We start from the raw sequence: 22,101 nt of genomic DNA, 5'->3' as shown, positions 1-22,101 counted from the left end.
TACAAGATATGCCTGGGCCTCTCTCATTCCTGCGACTTAGCACTAATATAGAATATTTCCGTATCTCTTCTTTCCACTTTTTTATTACTAGTCCAGTTAACCAATTAAAATAGTATGGCAGCTGTGCTTGAACATGGGCACACACTTGCAAAATCGCTAAAATCAATCACTTTCATGTCATTTCTTCTTTTAGAAGTATCCAGGCTGAGATATCCCATATACGTCAGCAATGTCAGTCAGAGAGACATTATCAAAGCTAATAAGCTCCTTCTTGTCAGTTTCCATTGGACAAAAGACAGAGAAGACACACAATTATTCAGTCATGTGTGTTCAGGTTCTGATAAATGCTCAATGACATTGATGCCTTACAGCATAAAATAAAACTCCATAAAAGAGTGATGTGGAATGAGGCATTTCTTACTTTCAGGAACACTATCTTTAAAAGTTAGCCAGGTTAATCAGTATTTTCATTTCAGTATTTTACACACAAATGTGCCCATTAGTTGTTTATTAATTTATTATTATTAATTTATTATTTTCTCACCGGCAGGGGGGGGGGGTTGTCCTAAAAAGAATGCACAGCAAAGTATCAGTCTGCCAAAATTAGAGTAAATTAAGAATAATGCCATTAAATTGGATAATTATTTGGATTTTAAAAAATATCAATAATTTATTTCTCTTCATCTTTCCACTATAGAAACAGTGGATAACTTAACGAAAAACAATTTGATGTGATCCAACACCGAATTTCTCAACACCGAATTTCTCAAGTATCTGTTTTTCTGTATTCCATTATGAATTGACCTTATCATTGCCTCTTGACTAATGTGTAGATAAGAACTCAGTAATCCACCACTATTCACATTTCCTAGAATTATGGGGTCATTCAATCTAATCCTCTGCATTGCAGGAATCTCAACTAGACCATACAGGACAGATGACCATCTGCAACAATTCTTTCAGGTTAAAAAAAACTTAACATGTGTATTTTGAGAGAAAATACAATGTAAAATATGTATTCTTTTAAAGTTGTGATTTAAAAATAATAATCACAGATTAAGGCAGAAATAGAACAGAAGAGATTTATGGGTAAAGACATGCTAAAGTGACATGGAATGGGATCTCTACCCCAGCATCAACACTCAAACTAAGCTGAGTGAAAAAGAGCAGTGATCATGGCAAAAGAATGGAGAACCTATCATTTTGTGAAATAATCTGGATGCTGTGCTCAAATGGTTTTCATGCCCAAGGTCCCAAGTTCAATGACTCACACTGAAGGATCTCAGGTAATAGGCTGGGAAATACCTCTCTTCAGAGACCTTGGCCAGCAGTCAAAATAATTGGCATCAGGTTAAAGGTAAAGGTAAAGGGACCCCTGACCAGTCGTGACCGACTCTGGGGTTGTGGTGCTCATCTCGCTTTACTGGCCGAGGTACAGCTTCCAGGTCATGTGGCCAGCATGACTAAGCCGCTTCTGGCGAACCAGAGCAGCGCACGGAAATGCCGTTTACCTTCCCACCGGAGAGGTACCTATTTATCTACTTGCACCTTGACGTGCTTTCGAACTGCTAGGTGGGCAGGAGCTGGGACCGAGCAACAGGAGCTCACCCCGCTGCGGAGATTCGAACCGCCAACCTTCTGGTCGGCAAGTCCTAGGCTCTGTGATTTAACCCACAGCGCCACCCGTGTCCCGCATCAGGTTAGATCACTGGTTTTCAACTGGTGTGTTCAGGCCCATTCTTGGGTCATGACTTGATAAGAGCATAAGAAGAACCCTGGTGGGTCTCTCCAGGGCTATATAACTATAATTATACTCCACCCATCTGGCTGGGTTGCCCCAGCCACTCTGGGCAGCTTCCAACACATATGAAAACATAATAAAATAATAGCAATCTGATCCAATATAAAAAGTCACAATAGCTTTAAAATCAACAACTTATATCAAACAAAGCAACATTCAACAATCCATCAGAATCTAATAGTAAACAGTAAAATTAAACTTCAGCAAATAATAATTAAACAGTTTATACTTATCAACCACAATAAAGAATTACCAATCTATAATCAATAAATTAACAGCAAATTGCAATGCATAAAATACCACAAAACATACAAAACCATGTAAAAATATCAAATGGAGAATCAAGGACGCACAACTTATAAAACTTTTAAAAAATATCCCTGAACTTCGCTCTTCTGCTGCTGCTGTTCTCAAAGTCATGGTCTGGGAAAGGCTTCCAGGGCTGGAGGATGGAGCAAGGCAGGTGGGAACGCCATTGCCTGATGAAGAACAGAAAGTCTCTCTCTCCTCACCTAGTCCAACATCCTATACTCCCAGTGGCCAACCAAATATCTCTGGAAAGCCCAGAAACAGGACCTGAGAACAACAGCCCCACCACCACCAGCAGCAGCAACAACAACAACTGGTATTCAGAGACAAGCCGCCTCTGATAGTGGAAGCAGAACATAGTAGACATTAAGAGCCTTATCCTCCACGAAGGATGGGTTGCAACAGCAGCACTACCACATACAAATATACATATATATAAGGAAGCTCTTGCCGATTATCATCACAGTAGTCAGCTACTGTTGCAATGACTACAGAGAAAGGTTTATTTTGAACAGAGTGCAATATAAAAGGAACACTGAAAAATGCTATTGAAAAATAATTGTTATGCACACTACAAAAAGACACTAGTTTAGGAGATGAAGAGGTGCAATAGAGCAAATGAAAACCTGAATTAGTGTTTTCAAGAGGTTTCTACTCATAATTATAAAGAGTAGCTCAGTCCTTTGAAGAGGCCTCATCAAACTTGCAACAATGTATCTCTCTGCATTACGAATGCCTACATCACACCAGGAAGTGCCCAGAAAACAGCACACGTAAATGTGATCAAGAATCCTTATCCTGGTTTTAAAAAGAGTAAAGAAAATTGAAATTGGGGTGGGAGTGGAAGCAGTCTCTCAAGTGCTCCACTTAAGACTCTTCTTGTGACATTGCTGGTCCTCCTTTATTCCCCAAAGCTAGTTATATTAATTACTTCAACTGTGTCATTTCTGGTTAAGTGATGTCAACAACATTCTGGAGTCCCCAGAGCAAGACAGGCTATCAGACACATTTGCTCCGGAACTTACCACATTTCCTGTCCAGAGCTTTAGTGCAGAAAGCAGCTGCAATGCAATGTTTTGCCTATCAATATTAATCCTTTCACCGTGGCTTACATGGATCAGGTGTACTGAATTATTTGCGTACACAACATGATGGTGATGATAATACCCACATGTAGAATTGCCCAAAATCCAAGTGCACTTTTTTTTTAAACAAAACAGGGAAACAGAAACTAGGTTAACACAGGGTTTACTTTCCTCATTTAGCTAATTTTAGGGCATGCCATACCACTGCAGAAGAACACAGGCAATTCACGTGCTGTTGGAATGTACTGGGCCCCAGGGTATTGTCTGAAGGCAAATGTAACTGCCACCCTGTTGGAGCTGAGCAGGTCTGCTTCTAGCCAGTATCTAGGTGGGCTACCTTGGATTCCGTGAAAGAAGAAAGGAAAGAGGGGAAATGTAATGAAGTAAAATTAATAATTTCCCATTTTTAGTTTGAATGAAATCTGCCTTTAACGTTACAATTCTAGTTCTCCAAACGGTAATACAGTGGTACCTCGGGTTAAGTACTTAATTCGTTCTGGAGGTCTGTTCTTAACCTGAAACTGTTCTTAACCTGAAGCACCACTTTAGCTAATGGGGCCTCCTGCTGCCGTTGCACCGCCGGAGCACGATTTCTGTTCTCATCCTGAAGCAAAGTTCTTAACCTGAGGTAATATTTCTGGGTTAGCAGAGTCTGTAACCTGAAGCGCATGTAACCTGAAGCGTATGTAAGCCGAGGTACCACTGTACTCCTAGCATTTACCCCACAACAGCAGGAAGTGAATGAGTCCTGCATACCTAAGGCCCATGGTCCTCCCTCCCCAGTGTATTTCTAGACCCCCTTGTGGAGCGTGCTCTACAGAATGCTGAGGAAGAAGGTGAACGGGGATGGGAGGGATGGAACGATATGGGTTGCAAAGAAGGAGAAATGTTAGCAGATTGAAAAAGGAAAAAAGTCAAATTGTATGAGTTGTGAATCCCTGCTTCAGAGAAAGCCTCACTGTAGTTTGCATCTTCAGGTCTACAGAAGAAGGCATTTAAACAGGGATGCCATGGATATTTTTTAAAAATAACACATCACATCTGCATAATATACAAGCAAAACATAGCCCAGTATCATGCAATGTTGAAGGAAGAGTGAAGCATATATGAGATGCTGCTATAATTGAACATGGGGAAATTTAACTTCCAACTAAATGAAAGCCATTCAAAAAATTTGGTCAAACTAATTTAAAATACCTTCCATATATATTGCCAATTTAAAGGTTCAGGTTAAAAATATTCTAAGCTTTATGTTGCAGTTGTAAAGTTATTTATTTCCCATTTTTATTCAGTGGGAAAGGTCAAAAGGCCCCACATATAACATTGTTAAAATAATGCATTATATTAATATGTATATTAATAAAATATATTATTCAATTAAGATGTTTATTAATAAAATGCATTGATTATATGATGCATCTCATATAAGTATGGCCATCTAGGTATGCATAGTTAAATAAAATAGGAAAAACTGATCCTAAGGATTGATGAGTACTTAAAGATCAATCAGCTATGGTCGTAATTAAATCTGAACTCCCACTATATAGATATTACTAGCTCCATATCTATAAATTAATTTTTTTGCCATGGCATATTTTATTATATTGCAGACTGTGTTCGTTCATCATGCTATATTCTAGAGCAAAGCACACGCACTGAGAGACTGAATTCTTCAGAATATACTTCCAGGTTTTGCCTTAATGTTGGCCATTACTCTACCACTAATGGTTGCAATGACACCAAAATCAATGTTTCTTGCCCTTTCTTCTGACTTGACTCATATTAATACACTGATTAGTCTCAGACATATGGATAAAAAAACAAACTATTTCAGAGCCTAAGCCCAAGTGAGTCAATTGCAGTACTTACTATATCTCTGATGGGGGAAAGGTAGCAAACTATGTCTTTATGGCTATTTGAACTCATGTTGTTGTCGTTTAGTCGTGTCCGACTCTTCGTGACCCCATAATGTTACTTCTGATTCTATTAATGCTATGCTTCCTAACAAAACTGTAAACTGCTTTAGAAGTGCTGCCTAAATATGGTATATACATCTTTTAAATCACCCCATCACTAGAAGCTGTGCAAGTACCCATACTTAATGATTCATTTCATCCTCTCATTTTCTAACTCATGACATCTCCTCCTAGATCTCCTGTGTAGACCCAAATCCTTCAAGATCTATTGATAGAAAGCTGTATATAAATGGGTTAAATAAATCAAGATATCCCCATGGTGGCCACTGGCTTAATGCTAGTTTGGAGTCAATCTGGATTTTGAATGACATCTTGAAAATAATCAAGAGCCTAGTAGTATCTTTATTGTTGCGACTAAAGACTATTAATACAGTCATCCCTATGGACCATGTTGCAGATGTACATGATAAGCTTCAGGGCAAAAGGAAGCCACATAAATTTATTATTGTTGATTGAAAACAGTATTCTAGGTTTTGGGGCAGCTGAGCAATCACTGACTTATCAATATGGGGAGATGAGTATTTCATAGAATTGTAGCTTCGGAAGAGATCCCAATGGACGTCCAGTCCAACTCCCGTGCATTGCAGGAATCACAACTAAAGCATACATGACAGATGGGCATCCAATCTCTACTTTAAAACCTCCAAGAAAGGAGAGTCCACTACCTCCCGAGGGAGACCGTTCCACTGTTGAACAGCTCTTACAGCATGGTTACTCAACTCTGGGAACAGGTCATCAGAAGAAAAGCCCTGCAGAATTAGGATAAGGGCTATGCAGCCCAGCATCCTGCTCTCACAGTGCCCAATCAGATGCATATGGGAAGCAGGACATGAGTGTAACAGCACTTCCCCTACTTGTGGTTTCTGGCACTGCTAACAGCTCCAGGAATCAGTGTATAAGGAGTATCTTCCATAATAATATTTCCGAAGTCTGTGCATGTAAAAAATTGTCTCTGTGAAAATCTTTACTTCTTAATCACATCAGTGACACAAACAGGAGCTAAAAGGGAAAGGGAACCTCTGAATAGAGACATATACCCATTCTCCAAAAAAGAACAGTAATAAACCGGTGCTTAATGGAGAGTGAAAAGAAATTGTGGTATCAGCTTGCTTTGTCTGTCCTTCCCTCTGCCCATCTTTGCATGTCTGGAAGTTTTGAATATCAACCATGAAGCTGCTGGCCTATATGCTGCAGATTTCAAAATGACAGCAGCAGTCACATTTCAGTCTAACAGGCAGATTTAAAAGGCCAACAACAGGCTTCCGGTTTCGCTCTGCCTTATTGGAAGCAGCCCCCACAATAGCGAGAGATGGTTGGCGAAGGAAAAACAAGGATGACTGAGGGTAATTATCCCTGCAAATTCCTCCCAGGGATAGGGGTGGGGAACAGGCTTCACACAGAGTTTGTCTCAGGACCCAGCTCTCGCGGGGGGCAGGGAGGTGCTGAGTGCAAAAGCGCTTCACCTGCCGAAAAACCTCCAATGCCACCATTAAGAAGCAGAGGTTCTCCTATTAATTGGAGCTTAATTCTCCTATTAATTAGACTAAAGTACAGGTGTATGCTAGAAGAGATGAGATCACAAACTGCGGAAGAAATCAGCTACAAGATTTTAAGCTTTGAACTTGAGATAAGTTTAAAAGACATGGTGCAAAAGACAGTGGGGAGCCTATGGTTTCTTTCTTTAAAGTTTTCTTCTCTAAATTTATGATTTGGCAACCCTCCTCTGAATTAGTTCAAATTATATTTGTACAAGCAAGAATGGAAGAAATTGGAATATATTTCCAACAACAACAATAAATCAGCAATAACTAATACATCAATTCATTACAGTTGACCATCTTTAACAATAGTTAACAAACTACAAAACATCACTTTGAGTTAGTCAACTTTTCATATTTAACTTCACCTCTTTCTTAGCAAATCAGAAAGAAAAGACCAAGTGAGAAGAAAATAAAACACCAAAGGAGGAAGAAGGGGAAAGAAAAGAAAAAGAAAGAAAGAAAATTAATTTTAAAAGAATTTAAAGAAAAAATAAACACATTTGACTTCCGATTAGACTCATTGTATTATTATTTCTATTGTTCTTTCACACACAGTTCCAAATTACTGTATTACTTTCTCTATTTTTATCAGATACCAAAAATCATTACAAGAATCATTCTAGTTCTGCCAGGAGATGTTTATTATTACAATAGTTTTCCAGATATTCTTTTTAAAAAATTCCATTCTTTCTGTACCTTCTATTGGATTATATATATGGACTATAACATCAAACAGAGATGTGTGTAAAAAAAAAGGAAAAAGGGAGGAAAGCTCTATTTTTCAAAAGGTTTATGATGGAAACTTAGAGTTGACTCTTCCCCATCCTTTATTATTTATGAAGTGAACTGAATAATGCTAAGAAGACTTGGAATTTAATTTAATTGGAAGTATAATTGCTCATATATCTTCAGTTAGAAGGAAGGATGAAAGGAGTCTGAACTGCCAAAGGAACTGATAATATTCTTTACTGAGTCATCTGCAGTTCTATAGACTGCTCTTCTTCCCAGGCTGAGAGGAAAAAAGGTGACAACAGGTTACCGTATTTACTGGGACAGAGTGACTTTTGCAGCTGTTAAAGTTGTATCAATGGGATATCAGCTCCGCCCAAGGAATGATGGATAACAGCAACAACCGGGGGAAAGACATAACATCTTACAGGGACAGGAAGAAACACCATGGACAGAATAACTGCCACACAAAGGAAGAACAAGGATATAGCTTGAGTTCTTCACTTGTAGTTTTATAAATCCTTTAATGGATCAACACAAATAGAAGTTATTAATATTGCAGTTGTTGTATAAGGGATTCTTTTTTTGACCTGAATGAAACTGAAATTAGTAAGATTTTGGAACTCAGAAATAAATAAAATAATCAAACCATCAAATCTAGCACACGGGGGGGGGGCACTTTATCTAAATTACGGGTTAAGTACTTAATTTGTTCCAGAGGTCTGTTCTTAACCTGAAATTGTTCTTAACCTGAAGCACCACTTTAGCTAATGGGGCCTCCTGCTGCTGCGCCACCCGAGCACGATTTCTGTTCTCATCCTGAAGCAAAGTTCTTAACCTGAAGCACTATTTCTGGGTTAGCAGAGGCTGTAACCTGAAGCCTACGTAACCTGAAGCGTATGTAACCTGAGGTACCACTGTATATAGTTCAGTATTTGAACGATAGGCATTAATAAGTGTATTTTAAGTTGGTATTAGTAGTAGATAGGTAGCCGTGTTGGTCTGCCATAGTCAAAATAAAAAAATTCCTTCCAGTAGCACCTTAAAGACCAACTAAGTTAGTTCTTGGTATGAGCTTTCGTGTGCATCTTTCGTGTGTATCTGAAGAAGTGTGCATGCACACGAAAGCTCATACCAAGAACTAACTTAGTTGGTCTTTAAGGTGCTACTGGAAGGAATTTTTTTATTTTAAGTTGGTATTGTTATCATGAGGCTATTATTGGACTGTAATTGAAAACTAATAAAAATTATTATATAAAAAAATAAAAGGCCAGCATCAACACCTCCCAGAAAACAATAACAAACCAAGGGGAAGTTGGAGACCTCAGAAAGAAAGAAGGCTGGGTCTGAAACTCAAACTGACTACATATCCACCATAGACTAGGACTGAAGAAAAGAGAAAAATAAGAAAGACAAGTGAGCTCACTCCTCAGCAACAGAACAACGCTTTGCACAGAAGTGACAAGCGTCTGACTGAAGGCCTTAGGGAGCCACTGCCAAGCAGTACTCAGTTACTGGGGGGCAAGTGTCACAGACTATCTGACTCAAAATCATGCAGTTTCGCATGCTCAGCAAATTTTGAAGATCATTCTTCCCCACTACAACCTGTTATCAAACCAATACAAAATATAATATTTACCTTATTAATGTCTACACATTCCAGTTTTGGCACCTCCGCTGTCTCTTGCTCCTCACTGCTTCCCTCATCTATGTCACTGTCTTCATCCTGAGCAGAGTCTCTTTTCTGCTCTCCAGCGGAAAACCTGGCACCCTTTTTGTCCGTCTCCACCTCCACTGAGCTCCCAGTCACATTGACCTTTTTCTGCTCCGCACCGTCTTCATTCAGGAAAGTCTCTCCCGCCACACTACAAGAAGGGCTGTCAATCCCACTGTCCCTATTGGGAATTTTACCATTACTGTTCAGCTCCACGGATGAGTCCTTAGGTACAAGCTCTTCCGTGGGGGCTTTGCTGACCTGCACATCAGCACAATCTTCAGCGATTGTGCCATCATCTATATTTAGTTCTTTAATTTTCATTATGTCTGTGTTAGACAGTTCAGTGCTACACAACATGCCAGGTTCGTTCTCATCCAGCTCTTTATTTTCATTGGTAGAAGATGCAGTGGAACCTACTGCATCACAGATGCTTGGGCAACACTGTTTGGAAGAGTCTGTCTCAGGTTCCATTTTAAAAGCTAAGTTGAACTGGTTTCTTTGAACAGCATGGATGGGCCTCCTGCAAATGAAGATAAAGACAAAAGGCACTGGGTCGTTGGCATCACATACAAATCCACTTTGAAGCTAGTGCCCTTGGTTTAACCTCTTTCAGACCAGAGGCTATGTCTAACTTCAGATTGAGTGAGGTGGCCTGCCTCAAGTTGCAAATTCTGGGTCTGTTGTTAAAAAGCCAGCCAATTGTCAAGCATTGCTTACCACTACCAAGTATGTCAGCTGAGCTCTCTGCTTCTTGCCCTCAAATGCTTTTGGCTGTCTCTGTAAGCTTCTTCTTTTCATTTATTTAAAACTACAACCAGGCACAGAAATTTCTTTAAAATATCTTTAAAATGTAACAGGTAGCTGCCATAAATATTCATATTATATGAAACCATAATAAAATTCAGTTTTTAAAGGAAATGAAACCCACAAATTCGTCCTATTAAAAATTTAAGGGAACCATATTGAGGAAGTCATGGCCTTCAGCAAAGTCACTCCTAAATAATGAATAAATCATTTAAAGGTAAAGGTAAAGGGACCCCTGACCATTAGGTCCAGTCGTGGCCAACTCTGGGGTTGTGGCGCTCATCTCGCTTTATTGGCCGAGGGAGCCGGCGTACAGCTTCCGGGTCATGTGGCCAGCATGACTAAGCCGCTTCTGGCGAACCAGAGCAGCGCACGGAAACACCGTTTACCTTCCCGCCGGAGTGGCACCTATTTATCTACTTGTACTTTGACGTGCTTTCGAACTGCTAGGTTGGCAGGAGCAGGGACCAAGCAACGGGAGCTCACCCCGTCACGGGGATTCGAACTGCCGACCTTCTGATCGACAAGTCCTAGGCTCTGTGGTTTAACCCACAGCGCTACCCGCGTCCCTTGATCACCCGCGTCCCTTAATAAATCATTTACGGTTTGCTAAAAGACTAGCCAGATATATTTATCTTCATAACAGACTGCAACATCCCAAGAGAATGAAATTATAAAAGTAATTTATAGTATACTTACTCAACATTTTTAACACCAAAAAACAGTCCTATAAGTTCTCGGTTCTCTGACAAGTTAACCAGTTTTAAAATCAATCATGTCTAGAGAAAATCCGTCCAACCTAAATAAATCACTTGTTGTCCAAGAACACCTATGCCAGGACTGAATTGTGTCTCTTAGTGTATTGTTATGTATTTATCCTTTTGGAATCTGGGCTGGCAGCCCAACATCATTTTTACTGTAACCCTCCGTTGTCAAAAATGTGTCATCACTGAGTGATTTACTTGTAAACCATCATCAATTATCAGACATATTTCAAAACTCTCCACTAGGTTTTAGATGGACCTGACTTAATTGCAGTTGGTATTAAAATAGACACACCATTTTATGTATTTCACATTTGTGAGTTGCCATACTTTCATTCTGCATTGTTACAACGTATTTTCCCCTCCAGTTATGTAAAGAAAAGAGGAGGATAGCAAAAGTAACCAAAAGTACTTACCTAATACTTTCGAATTTTTCAATGAGTCTGTTAATGTCTGGTGAGGTCTGTGTTGTTTCTTCTTCAGGCACTGGGCTTCTTGTTGACTTGGGATCTGCTGGCAAAGGCCTAGATGGTGCTGGAGGAATCTTCTCGTGCCCGGCAGGCTGGAGATGAACAGGTTTTGGAGGTACTGAAAACAAACAGAGAGAGAGAGAGAGAGAGAGGAATGGTCCGTCTTTCAGCAACCAAGCCAATTGCTCCACCTCTACAAAGCTGAAAAGGCCACTGCTTTATTACAGTAACACCAATGTAGCGCCAGACTGTTTTTATATATAAGAATAATTTGTTTTAAGCCAAGACTCACTGGGCTTCTCTTTTGCATTTTGGTAGATCTTTCAAAGACTGACGGAACGTAACCACTTCCTTGTTGCTAAACAGGATGCATAGCACACAGAGACACTGCATTTTGCAAAAGCTCTACCACAACGCCCAGTCTCGAAATGAGCATTTTCGGTAGTCGTGATCCAGAACTTTGAGTTCTTTTGGATTAAAGCACTGAACAAAACTGATAAGAGTTAATAGAGATTTTTAAAGATCTTCTCTCATGCCTATTCTTCTGGAAATTCAGAAAGCAAATCAAGAATTGTCCGTATTCCTTTCTTTTTCCTTCCCCCACCTCTTTAAGGTATAAACTGCAGAAATTTCCTTCCTCTTTTGCTGCTGCACTAAACATGCTACTGTAAGAAAGCACTTACCAAGTACTGCTTTCTACTCTTTTGGTGGGGGTGGGAAAGAGCATTAGTCCTACTGCAGCAGTCTTTTGGAAAATGCAGCAAGCCATGCGAGGTCCTCATATTGTTCACAAGTAAATAGTAGTTTTTCAAGCATGCAAGTGGTAACCCATAGCAACAGGGTTCATGTCATCTCACTGTTCCATACAGCCAGAAGCAACTTAACTTAACCGGCCTTTAAACTAGATACTGTAAAAAAAGGGCAATTAACTCCAGTTGTTCACATCCTTCAACAGTTGCTGGCAAAATACGCTCAGGTTCAGACTGCTTAATGAGGAAAAGGGTGAAGTTTAAAATTTCGAACCTCTCTCTAAAGCGTGTTGGGTTCAACATTAAAAAATGCACTGTATTTTTGTATAATATCATCAACATATATGGCATTTTATAAAGAAACATATGCAAAACAGACAGGAATTTAAATAAAACGTTTAACCGAGTGGGAAACAACAAAGTAAAACATAAAATGTTGTCAGCTTCCTCTTAACTTGAAGCAGGTGAAGGGTGCGGTGGGGGGTGGGGATGGGACAAAAGTGGCTAAAATGGGGGGGGGGAGGTTTGGAAAACTATTACGATTTAACACTTACTGGCACTGTAAGTGCTAAGGTATGAATATATCACCTGCAATGGACAAAGCAAAGTAAGGTATAAAAATCGATGTCCAGGAGGAACATTTTGCATTGCAATTTGTCAGATAACCCATTAAAATATATGTTGGAACACTGATTTCTGCCTTAGAGGAGTTCATTAAAGAACATCAGCTTACAAGACATCATTTTGGGGTTAAATTCCATCAAGGGCTCTGGTTTCCAGGTTCAGAGGGAGATGGTTATTAGTCCCAAATAAGCATGATCCCAGGTAAGGGCCAAAAATGGCAACCCCTGGGCAGAAGGTGGTCACATGATAGGCAAGAGGTAAAGTTCCAATTTCCCCCCCAGCAGAGACACATCATTAATTCAACCTGTATTCTAAGAAAGAGTATGCCAGACCTGGAGATGGTGAAAGAAATGTGTGGTTGTGAGTGGATGGAAGGGCTTCCAGGCTGTATCCTGTTAAAGGATATGATTTGATTATTAATGATCCAACCCATCTTTTTCTATATATATACAGGCATAGAAAACAATTTAATACATCTTACAGATTGTGAAATTTAGACTGCATAGACGCTATACCTTCAAAGCACATTCCTTCCCTCAAACAATTCTGGGCACTGCAGTTTATCCCTCGCTGCCTTGCAATTCTTAGCAAACCCTTAACAAACTACAGTGCTCAGAATTCTTTGAAGGGGAAAGATGTGTTTTGAATATGCTATAAAGGTATACTGTGTACGCAGTCATACATTTTTCATACAACAGATCCCAGAGAAATCTCTTTGGAATGAACATGTTTTTTTAATATATATATTTATTACCCTTAGACTGGATTTCAACTGCTAACACATTATTTCAATTAAATTTAGTATGCTATACTTTTTTAGTTCAGAAGCAGCCATTCTTCATGATTGTCCTGGTCCACCTGCCATGTGCAAATGTCCCTATCCCTGCATTTTTTTAATGGGAGAGATTGGCAGCAAATTAGTATATCATACAGAACATAATAATAATAATAATAATAATAATAATAATAATAATAATAATAATTTATTATTTATACCCCGCCCATCTGGCTGGGTTTCCTTAGCCACTCTGGGCGGCTTCCAAAAGAATATTAAAATACTGTGATACATTGGATTGCAATTCCCAACATGCCTTCAAGGTGAATAGTGGGCCAATGGTGCACTGCAGAGACGGCAATAAAAATCAACACAAAACGTGAAACCCAAACCGTACCTTTCTGTTCGATTGATATCTACCCAGTTGAAGTAATGAACCTCTGTGCCACTGCAATGTGCTTCAGATCAAAACTTACACCACTTACGCTACTTTCTGAATAGCCTTGTGAAGTTCAGCCCTCACTATTATTACTATAATTATTATTAAATTTCTTTACTGCCCTTCATCCAAGGATCGCAGGGAGGTTCACAATATAACACCACAAAAATACTAACACAGTAACAAACAAAAACAATTCCCCACCTAGTTATAGCAATCCATACATGGAAGCCCTCTAGCTCATATAGCCTCTCAGAAGGCCTGATAGGGTGGCCATGCATCGTTCAACACATTTTTTAAAATAACACCAATAAATTACAAACCTTGGGGTTTTGGCAGAGGATGCTTTTTGGCCAAATGGCATTTGGTTTTGGGCTTTCTTCCAGGTTGAAGAGTGCACTGAATGGGATCCACACGCTGCAACTCACTACATGTTTCCAGCACTGTCCTTGAGTCAATGTGACATTTGACTTGAAAAGAAGAATGAGGGCAACCTGGAATAAAGAAATGAATTTGTATTTACTTCCTCCTTTTGCTAATGAGTAAGCAGAAGACTCTTGTCACATGAACTGATCTAATGATTGACACATCTACTTCAAAGTCATCAGTTTAAATCCATCCATCCCTACTGTCATCATGCAAAGGATGGCTGATGACAGAAAGATAACAGCTTTCATGAACAATTTTTCAAGAAGAGTATTACATAATCTGCGTTGAGGTTCTTCTACAATCAAGTAGTGTATACATTTTAGAAATAAACAAATAATCCAAATCAGGGCTGTGGAAACTGTGACCCGGAAGGCGTGATGTTGGATTGCAATTCCCATCAGCCCTAGTCAGCATGACCAATTGTCAGGGATGATGGGAGTTGTAGTGCGGCAATGTCTGGAGGGCCACAGATTCCTCACCCTTGCTCTAAATTTATTAAAATATTCTAACCTTGAATGACTGTGGGGATACCCATATAATTGTAAAAACATTTTGTGTGATGACAGGGGCCATGTCAGCCCCCACCTCTGATGTCCATGTGCTGAAAAATTCAAAATATTATATAACACACTAACAGGCATTAGTAATAGCTACCAGTTAGGTATTATCAGGAGCTGATTGGTCATTTAACCAACCGAGTTGGTGTGTTTGCTCATTCGAAGTACCAGAAGGAAAAGAAAAACACCATTATGAATATATGCGCCATCAGTGTTGCAATTCAGAAGTTCTGAGGATCTGCCCTCTTCCTTAACCCAGTATAGTTAATGTTCATGAGCAACTCAAAAAGTAATGCTATCCATATTTTTACTTCAATTTCGAGAAAACTGAAAACAAACCCATATGGCCCCTTAAAATGACCAGGTTGAAAATAACACTACAGCTCTATGTGGTCTGTCTGCTGATCTCAAAGAGTCAATACTAGTGATAAGTGGTCAACCAATGACGACAAAAAAACCAGAATCATAGAGGTGGAAGGCACACCAAGGGTGATCTAGTCCAATTCCCTGCAATGTAGGAATCTCCACTAAAGTATCCATGAAACTAATACCCTGGTTCATGCAAGCAGTGTAATGTCACACAAACAAGCAAACATAGATGTTCACACACACCCTTCTGTGAACTCTGAAACCACAACTTGCAAAGTTCCCATTCACAAAAAAGTAACTGCAATGCACCATGTGAATTCATGACTTAAATATTACAGTGGTCATTACTTAGCATCATTTATCTCTCTGCCTCTGTCTCTCTGTCTCTCTCATTCTCAAGGGTTACACACTTGTTAGTCAAAGACTAAAAAGAATCGCACTTGCATATCCAGGTTGAAATGCAGGTAGAAGGTGAGGAAGAGAGGAGACCAAAGGAGTTGTGTGTCCACTCCTGGCTTCATGAGTGCAGCCACAGCACACAGCACCTGCCAGATGAAAGAGTGGGGGAGAGAGGGGTCTTGGAACTGGGTCTGTGTGGTCACCCAGCAGAGCTGCAGGCTGAGTGGAAGGGTTTGAGCAACCATCCCTGGACTGCTTATTCTCAAGACTGAATCATCACAGGGTGTTTGTGAAATAGTGGTTCAATAGAGGCATCCATATATCACAAACTGATAAAAGCGGCATTTTCTGGGATGGTGCAAGCTAACAGCTCAGTTGTTTTAAATGGACCTCATCAATCCACATCAGCTAACAATCTTTCTCAGAGAATGCAAAGAACACGGTTCAGTGAACTCCTAGTTGATGATTAAAAAGCCACTTCCTTATCAAAAGCCACCACCTACGTCATAAGTGAAAACAAGAAACAAGCAGTGCTTTTAAAAAAGAAAAACCCAACATCATGCAATACAAGCAAGCTACACGGTACACTCTTCCGCTACCCCCCCAAAAAAACCCCTTATGGTGACATTATATTAATATTAACTGCACTAGAAATATAGGCGCAGTACAGAAATAAAAATTCCCAATCCTGTCCACAGGTTCACAAGCTAAAATGCATGAGACAAATAGCAGGAGCACAATAATAACAAAATTATTGCCCCTTCTCTTCTGGGCTGCCTATGGGACAAGTATAGCACAAACCCTAAAAGTGGCAGACAAATCTGGAAGGACCCTGAGGGGAAGGGAAGCAGAGGTCTCTCATGTAGAGAGACTAGGAGAGGAGAGGAAAGTTCCCATGTGAGAGCTGGAAAAACCTGCCTTTTCTGCAGGGGATTAAGAGTTAGTTTTGTACAAAGAGAAATACTGTATATGCATCTGTTGCAATGTTTCTGAACTTCACATATACTGCTGTTCATTTCCCCCTCTATTAAGTTGTAGGAGTTTGTTGTTAAGAAATGTGTATTAGCCTGAACCTGAGAAAAACATGGAATACCGGTAATTCATGTTATTTTACTGGGTTTGTGGAGTTTATTGTTGGGGTGCTGGTGCAAATAATTTTACATTACTGCTTACTTAGTATGTTTTCATTATGTATTATATATTATCTACTATTATTTTTTACCATGTATTGCTTATTATTTTGACTTGTATTTACATTACTGTTTTAATTTTTTTGTATTGTACAGCTGTTACGTTAAGTATTGGCATACATTGTTTATCATGTTCATATATTGTTTATCATGTTCTATGTTGCAAACTGCCCTATGGCCTTTTGGCAAATAATTGCTTGGGGGTGGGGTGGGGGACACAAGTTCACTTAAATCATTCAGCTAAAATAACAAGACTCAGTCAGTGAGGACAATGATACACTTCGATCACCACCAGAACTTTAGACAAACACAAAACTAAATCATTTTGATGGCTTTGCTATTTCAATCATGAAGTTTATTGGAAGGATTGGTAAGGTTTTTATTCAAATCTCAATAAGACAATTTCTACTCTGAAGTAAATGCCAATACCATCTTGTTTGCTTAAGTGTTCTCTTTTATTTTATTTCAGCACAAAAGGTCATTGGATCCAAGTTTACAATCATTTTAGTTAAATTAATGTTTAAAAACATATATTTAAGACTTCATGCACTATTATTCTGAAATGTATTGGGAGTACAACATCAGTTAATAAAAATTTGTATAGCAATGCCATCATGCCAAGACTGAGTGCCATAATAATAATAATAATAATAATAATAATAATAATAATAATAATAATAATAATAATTTATTTATACCCCCACCCATCTGGCTGGGTTTCCCCAGCCACTCTGGGCAGCTTCCAACAAAATATTAAAATACAGTAGTTCGTCAAATATTAAAAGCTTCCCTAAACAGGGCTGCCTTCAGATGTCTTCTAAAAGTCTGGGAGTTGTTGTTCTCTTTGACATCTGGTGGGAGGACGTTCCATAGGGCGGGTGCTGTTAAATTCTAGTCCTGAATTAGGAGTTCAAAAGGGATATGCAATATAGCCCTACTATTATGCTAGTAAAAACAGTGAAAATCAGTTCAAAAATAAGACAATTAAACATGTACATAAATATACACATGTATATTTTGAATATTGCAACCAAGGATGGAGGAAGAATTTGCAGAACCTTATTCCAAAGCCTTATTCAGTCCAGGAAAGTAATGATTTAGACTGGATCATGAGTCCACTTTTGTCCTGTGGATACCATTACAAGGTGGTATGAGGGCTGCAGCACTGCCTTTGTCCATTCCTCACTGCTTTTTCAAAGCTCCAGGAGTCACCCAGTCGCTCACAGCCTTTTGTGGTTAATGTGCTGGGCTCCTTGCTGCTGTGTGCATTGAAAGGAACTGAGCAAGTTCCTGGGAGCGACGGCACCTGATGATATTCTGTTGCTCTCAGAAGAAGCTGTGTTAGGGAAAACATGGCTGCCTCCATGTAAAAACTGAGGGCTGTCATTCTTTTTACCTTGTAAAGATCCCTCTGAGAGCCAGCGTGGTGCAGTGGACCTGGGAGACCGGGGTTCATATCCCCACTTGGCCATGAAGCTCACTGGGTGACCTTGGACCAGTCACTCACTGCCTCACAGCCTAAGATGCCTTATAGGGCTGTTGTAAGGATAAAATGGGGAGCAGGAGAACTATGTATGCTATCTTGAGCTTCCTGGAGAAAGAGGCGGACAGAAATGAAATTAAATGCTTGGTGCCACCTGTGCTGATAAGGTACTATCCCATCTAATCAGCCCATTCAACAATATTATCTCGTTCATATCATATGCCATCTAGCTACGGGAACCAACAGCCACAGTTAAGACAAACTGGCCTTATCGAAGACATGTAACTATGTCGCACAATAGCAAGTAACTCCTCACTTACAAACACTATGTAGCCTGGCCTGAGCTATTGAAATGTCCCCTATTGGGGATGTTGCTCTTTAATTCAGCTAACTTGGACACTCACGCTTAGACCACACATTTGAAAACAAGAAGCAAGAGTGAATCTGTCAATGGGAACCAAATCATCTTAGGGATTAATATTTTGTTTCCAAATGAAGAAACTCTTTAGGACTGTTTAGATTTTTAAATTAAAACTTTTTTTTTTAGCAATACCAGTTCAAACAAGGTAACTATAAACAGTCAATTAATAAAGCAATAGAAGTTAACCACTTAGTTCAGTGAGTCCCCATCTGCACTATACATTGAAAAGACTATCAAACCACTTTAAACAGTCATTGCTTCTTCCAAAAAATCCTGGGAAATGTAGTTTGTTAACTGTGTTCTGCGCATTCTTAGGAAACCCCTATTCCATTCACGGAACTTCCATTCCCAGAGTTCCCTGGAAAGAGGGACTGACTGTTAAAAACCCTCTGAGACCAATAGCTCTGTGAGGAAACATGGGTTTCAAAAATATGCATCACCCACCATTGTGCTATCATATAGCTGCTCCTACACTATTCCCAGTAACATATTCAACTTTCGGCATATGTTGTTAGGGCAGATCACATAGTTACATTTTACAGTACTCTGGCGATGACTGCAACTTCAAGGCTTTAAAAATGTGTATAATAAATGTAAATTTAAATATAGTTGTTGCAAGTGCTTGTCCACATTACATATCCCACTGAAGGAATTAGCAGAAGCAGAAAATGATAACTGCCAAGAGTTGTTCACAGTAAATTTTCTAACGAAAAATTTGTTGCATAGAGCAACCACTGCTTGATAGTCTTCAACTGCAATCCTTTACACACCTGGGAGTAAGTCCCATTGAAGTCAAAGAGGTTTTCTGCTGCGTAGGCATGTACAGGATTGTGCCATTATTGATTTACTTCAAACAGGTGTTTGTCTGCCCTTCACTGCAAAGCAACATCATGGCAGACGCCATAATCACTGAAGCAACACATGTATTAAAATATTCTTCATAGCCAGGAAATGACACATAAATAACAACAGACACTAAAGGAAAAGCAACTAAATGCCTGGGCAAAAAGGCATGTCCTCAGCTACTGCCTAAAAATCATGAGAGGAGGTGAAAGCCATATCTCAAGACAGAAGGGATTTGGGTTGTCACAAAGAGAGTCTTAGCAAGCTGAATCACCACCAGGTCTCTCCTCCCCCACAGATGGGCAGGTCGATATGGGAGAAGGTCAGGGTGTTTTCAAGTCCTTGCAGCACTTACTAAGTACACCGTGAGCACCCAGATATCAAGAAGACTGTGGGGTGGAGGAAGGGGTGGTCAATAAAAGCATTCCAGTACAATCTGTAGTTGCACCTTTAATGGTGAAAGCAAACCAGCAAGCAATACTTACGTGCGCTTCAGTTGTTTCCAGATATAAAATGCATGCTCCACTGTGAACTTTCACTTCACCCGCTCCCAAAGAGACATCTCGTTTCTACTTCTGCTTTGCTCTATGCACTACCTTTGCATTTAACAGGAACTGAGCTTTTGTAAAAACACATGAACTGCAGTTGTCATAGCAAAGACTGATAAAAATCAACCCGCTTTGTATCCCTGAAGAACTTTGCTTAATAAATAAAAGGATGCTATTTCATGTTAAGGAGAAGCAAATGCTGTTTAAAAACCATTTGTTTTAAAACAAAACACGGCTTACACAATACACTAAAGTAGAAAACTAATATTTTTGTAAGGAAACCTTCAGCTTTCGAGATCAGCTAGACAGAGAAAATAGGAGACTCAAGAGAAGCACCACTGTTGCTTAGTGAGATAGGATAATTATAGACCAAGCAAGAAGTCTTTTGGCATGCATCAGTATCATAATACCTTTCATAAAAGCACCAATGTTTTAATCTCAGCTATTGACAGAGCAAAATTATCCTTACTGATAAAAAAAGTTGACCTAGTTTAAGATGTATAAAGGGAAAGTACAGTGGTACCTTATGGGACGCGGGTGGCGCTGTGGGTTAAACCACAGAGCCTAGGACTTGCCGATCAGAAGGTCGGTGGTTCGAATCCCCGCGGCGGGGTGAGCTCCCATTGCTCAGTCCCTGCTCCTGCCAACCTAGCAGTTCAAAAGCACGTCAAAGTGCAAGTAGATAAATAGGTACCGCTCCGGCGGGAAGGTAAACGGCATTTCCGTGCACTGCTTTGGTTCGCCAGAAGCGGCTTAGTCATGCTGGCCATATGACCCGGAAGCTGTAACTCGGCCAATAAAGCGAGATGAGCGCCACAACCCCAGAGTCGGCCACGACTGGACCTAATGGTCAGGGGTCCCTTTACCTTTACTGTGGTACCTTGGTTTGCAACCGGATTACCACCACATCAAACCCTGAAGTGCGTGTCCCTTTTTGGGGATTACAACCCATTTTTAGGGGATTACAACCTTTTTTCCCCTTCTTTTTTTTTGGAGGCCCCACTGGCGAAAGCGCGCCTTGGGTTACAAGCTGTTTTGGTTTACAACCGGACCTCCAGAATGGATTGTAAGCATGCCCAGACTCACGAAGATTAAGTGAGAGAAGAATTTACTAGAATGTATCAATAAAATGTTCCCATTAAACAAGAAAACAGAAACAAGTACTGTGTATTTCAAGTAGTAAAACCCATCATACACCTTGATACAATTTATGTGTGTATATGAAAAGAAACAATTAAAACTACTGTGCTTTAAAACGACTGTGCTTTTGGACACTTATTTCCAGGAGCTTTGGGGACACTGTTCTGCTCTCTGCAGTAGAATGTCAGTATGCTTACATTTATTAAAAATATAACTTTGCAAGGGATTGTAACTGATGAGATTTTGTAGGTGTATTTTGGAGTGGCAAAGAAAAATGCTTGATGACTGTGACTGGTGCCCTTCTTCCAACAGAAACTAAACCCAGCTAAGAATTGCACCCCTGAAACCTTCCCCCTACTCAGACCAGTGTGGTGATTATAAACATATAATTTTATATCCTGAAGATACATTGTTTCTCTGTATGTTATTACTACCTAAGCAATCTGATCCCAGTCTTCATTTTAATGTGGAGGAATAATCTGCTCACAGTATGACTGTATTTTGTTATTCAGGCCTAAATTTCTTCTCTTCATAATCATCTGTGCCATTGAGAAATCTAGCAGCTGCTCTGGCCTTCCATACTGAGTTTACATACCACACTTCTGACTGCAGAAATCCATTGTTGTGATTTTAAGTATGTTGTTCAGAGCACCAAAACAGCTCAAAATAAATGAGGTCTGCAGTTAATTAGACAGTTGATTTTTGCATGAAGGTGCATCAAAGCTCCAGAACTATCAAGCCAAAGTACAATGTAACTATCAAACATAATCATTTGACAAAGGCATCCAAGGTACCTCTAATATCAACACTGTACATTCATCACCATATTTGGAAGGCTGCTGTGACAAAGGGTTTACTAAAGGGAAGGAGTTGGATTGGAATATAGAGGAAAAAACATACATCCTTTGGCAGAAACTATCTGACTTTGTCTCTAAAGAC

General features: G+C 39.7%; 1 protein-coding gene across 2 annotated transcripts in view; it reads right to left on the bottom strand.

Moving 5' to 3' along the window:
- The window catches only part of FGD3 (FYVE, RhoGEF and PH domain containing 3), a 104,524-nt gene that overhangs the window by 39,911 nt on the left and 42,512 nt on the right, over positions 1-22,101 (bottom strand). Inside the window, exons 2-4 of one of the 2 annotated variants that reach the window (XM_081185239.1) lie at positions 14,107-14,277; positions 11,143-11,314; positions 9,081-9,678 (exon numbers count right to left, since the gene is read on the bottom strand). In XM_081185239.1, the coding sequence (XP_081041365.1) occupies positions 9,081-9,678; positions 11,143-11,314; positions 14,107-14,277 (941 nt within the window). Of the gene's footprint in view, positions 1-9,080; positions 9,679-11,142; positions 11,315-11,488; positions 12,382-14,106; positions 14,278-22,101 lie in introns of those variants that run through there. The other variant, XM_081185240.1, reaches the window with a different exon arrangement.

The sequence above is a fragment of the Podarcis bocagei genome (genome assembly GCF_964188305.1).
Source record: "Podarcis bocagei genome assembly, chromosome: 2".
In the NCBI taxonomy this organism is placed as follows: Eukaryota; Metazoa; Chordata; class Lepidosauria; order Squamata; family Lacertidae; genus Podarcis; species Podarcis bocagei.
This window is presented reverse-complemented; position numbering and strand designations above follow the sequence as displayed.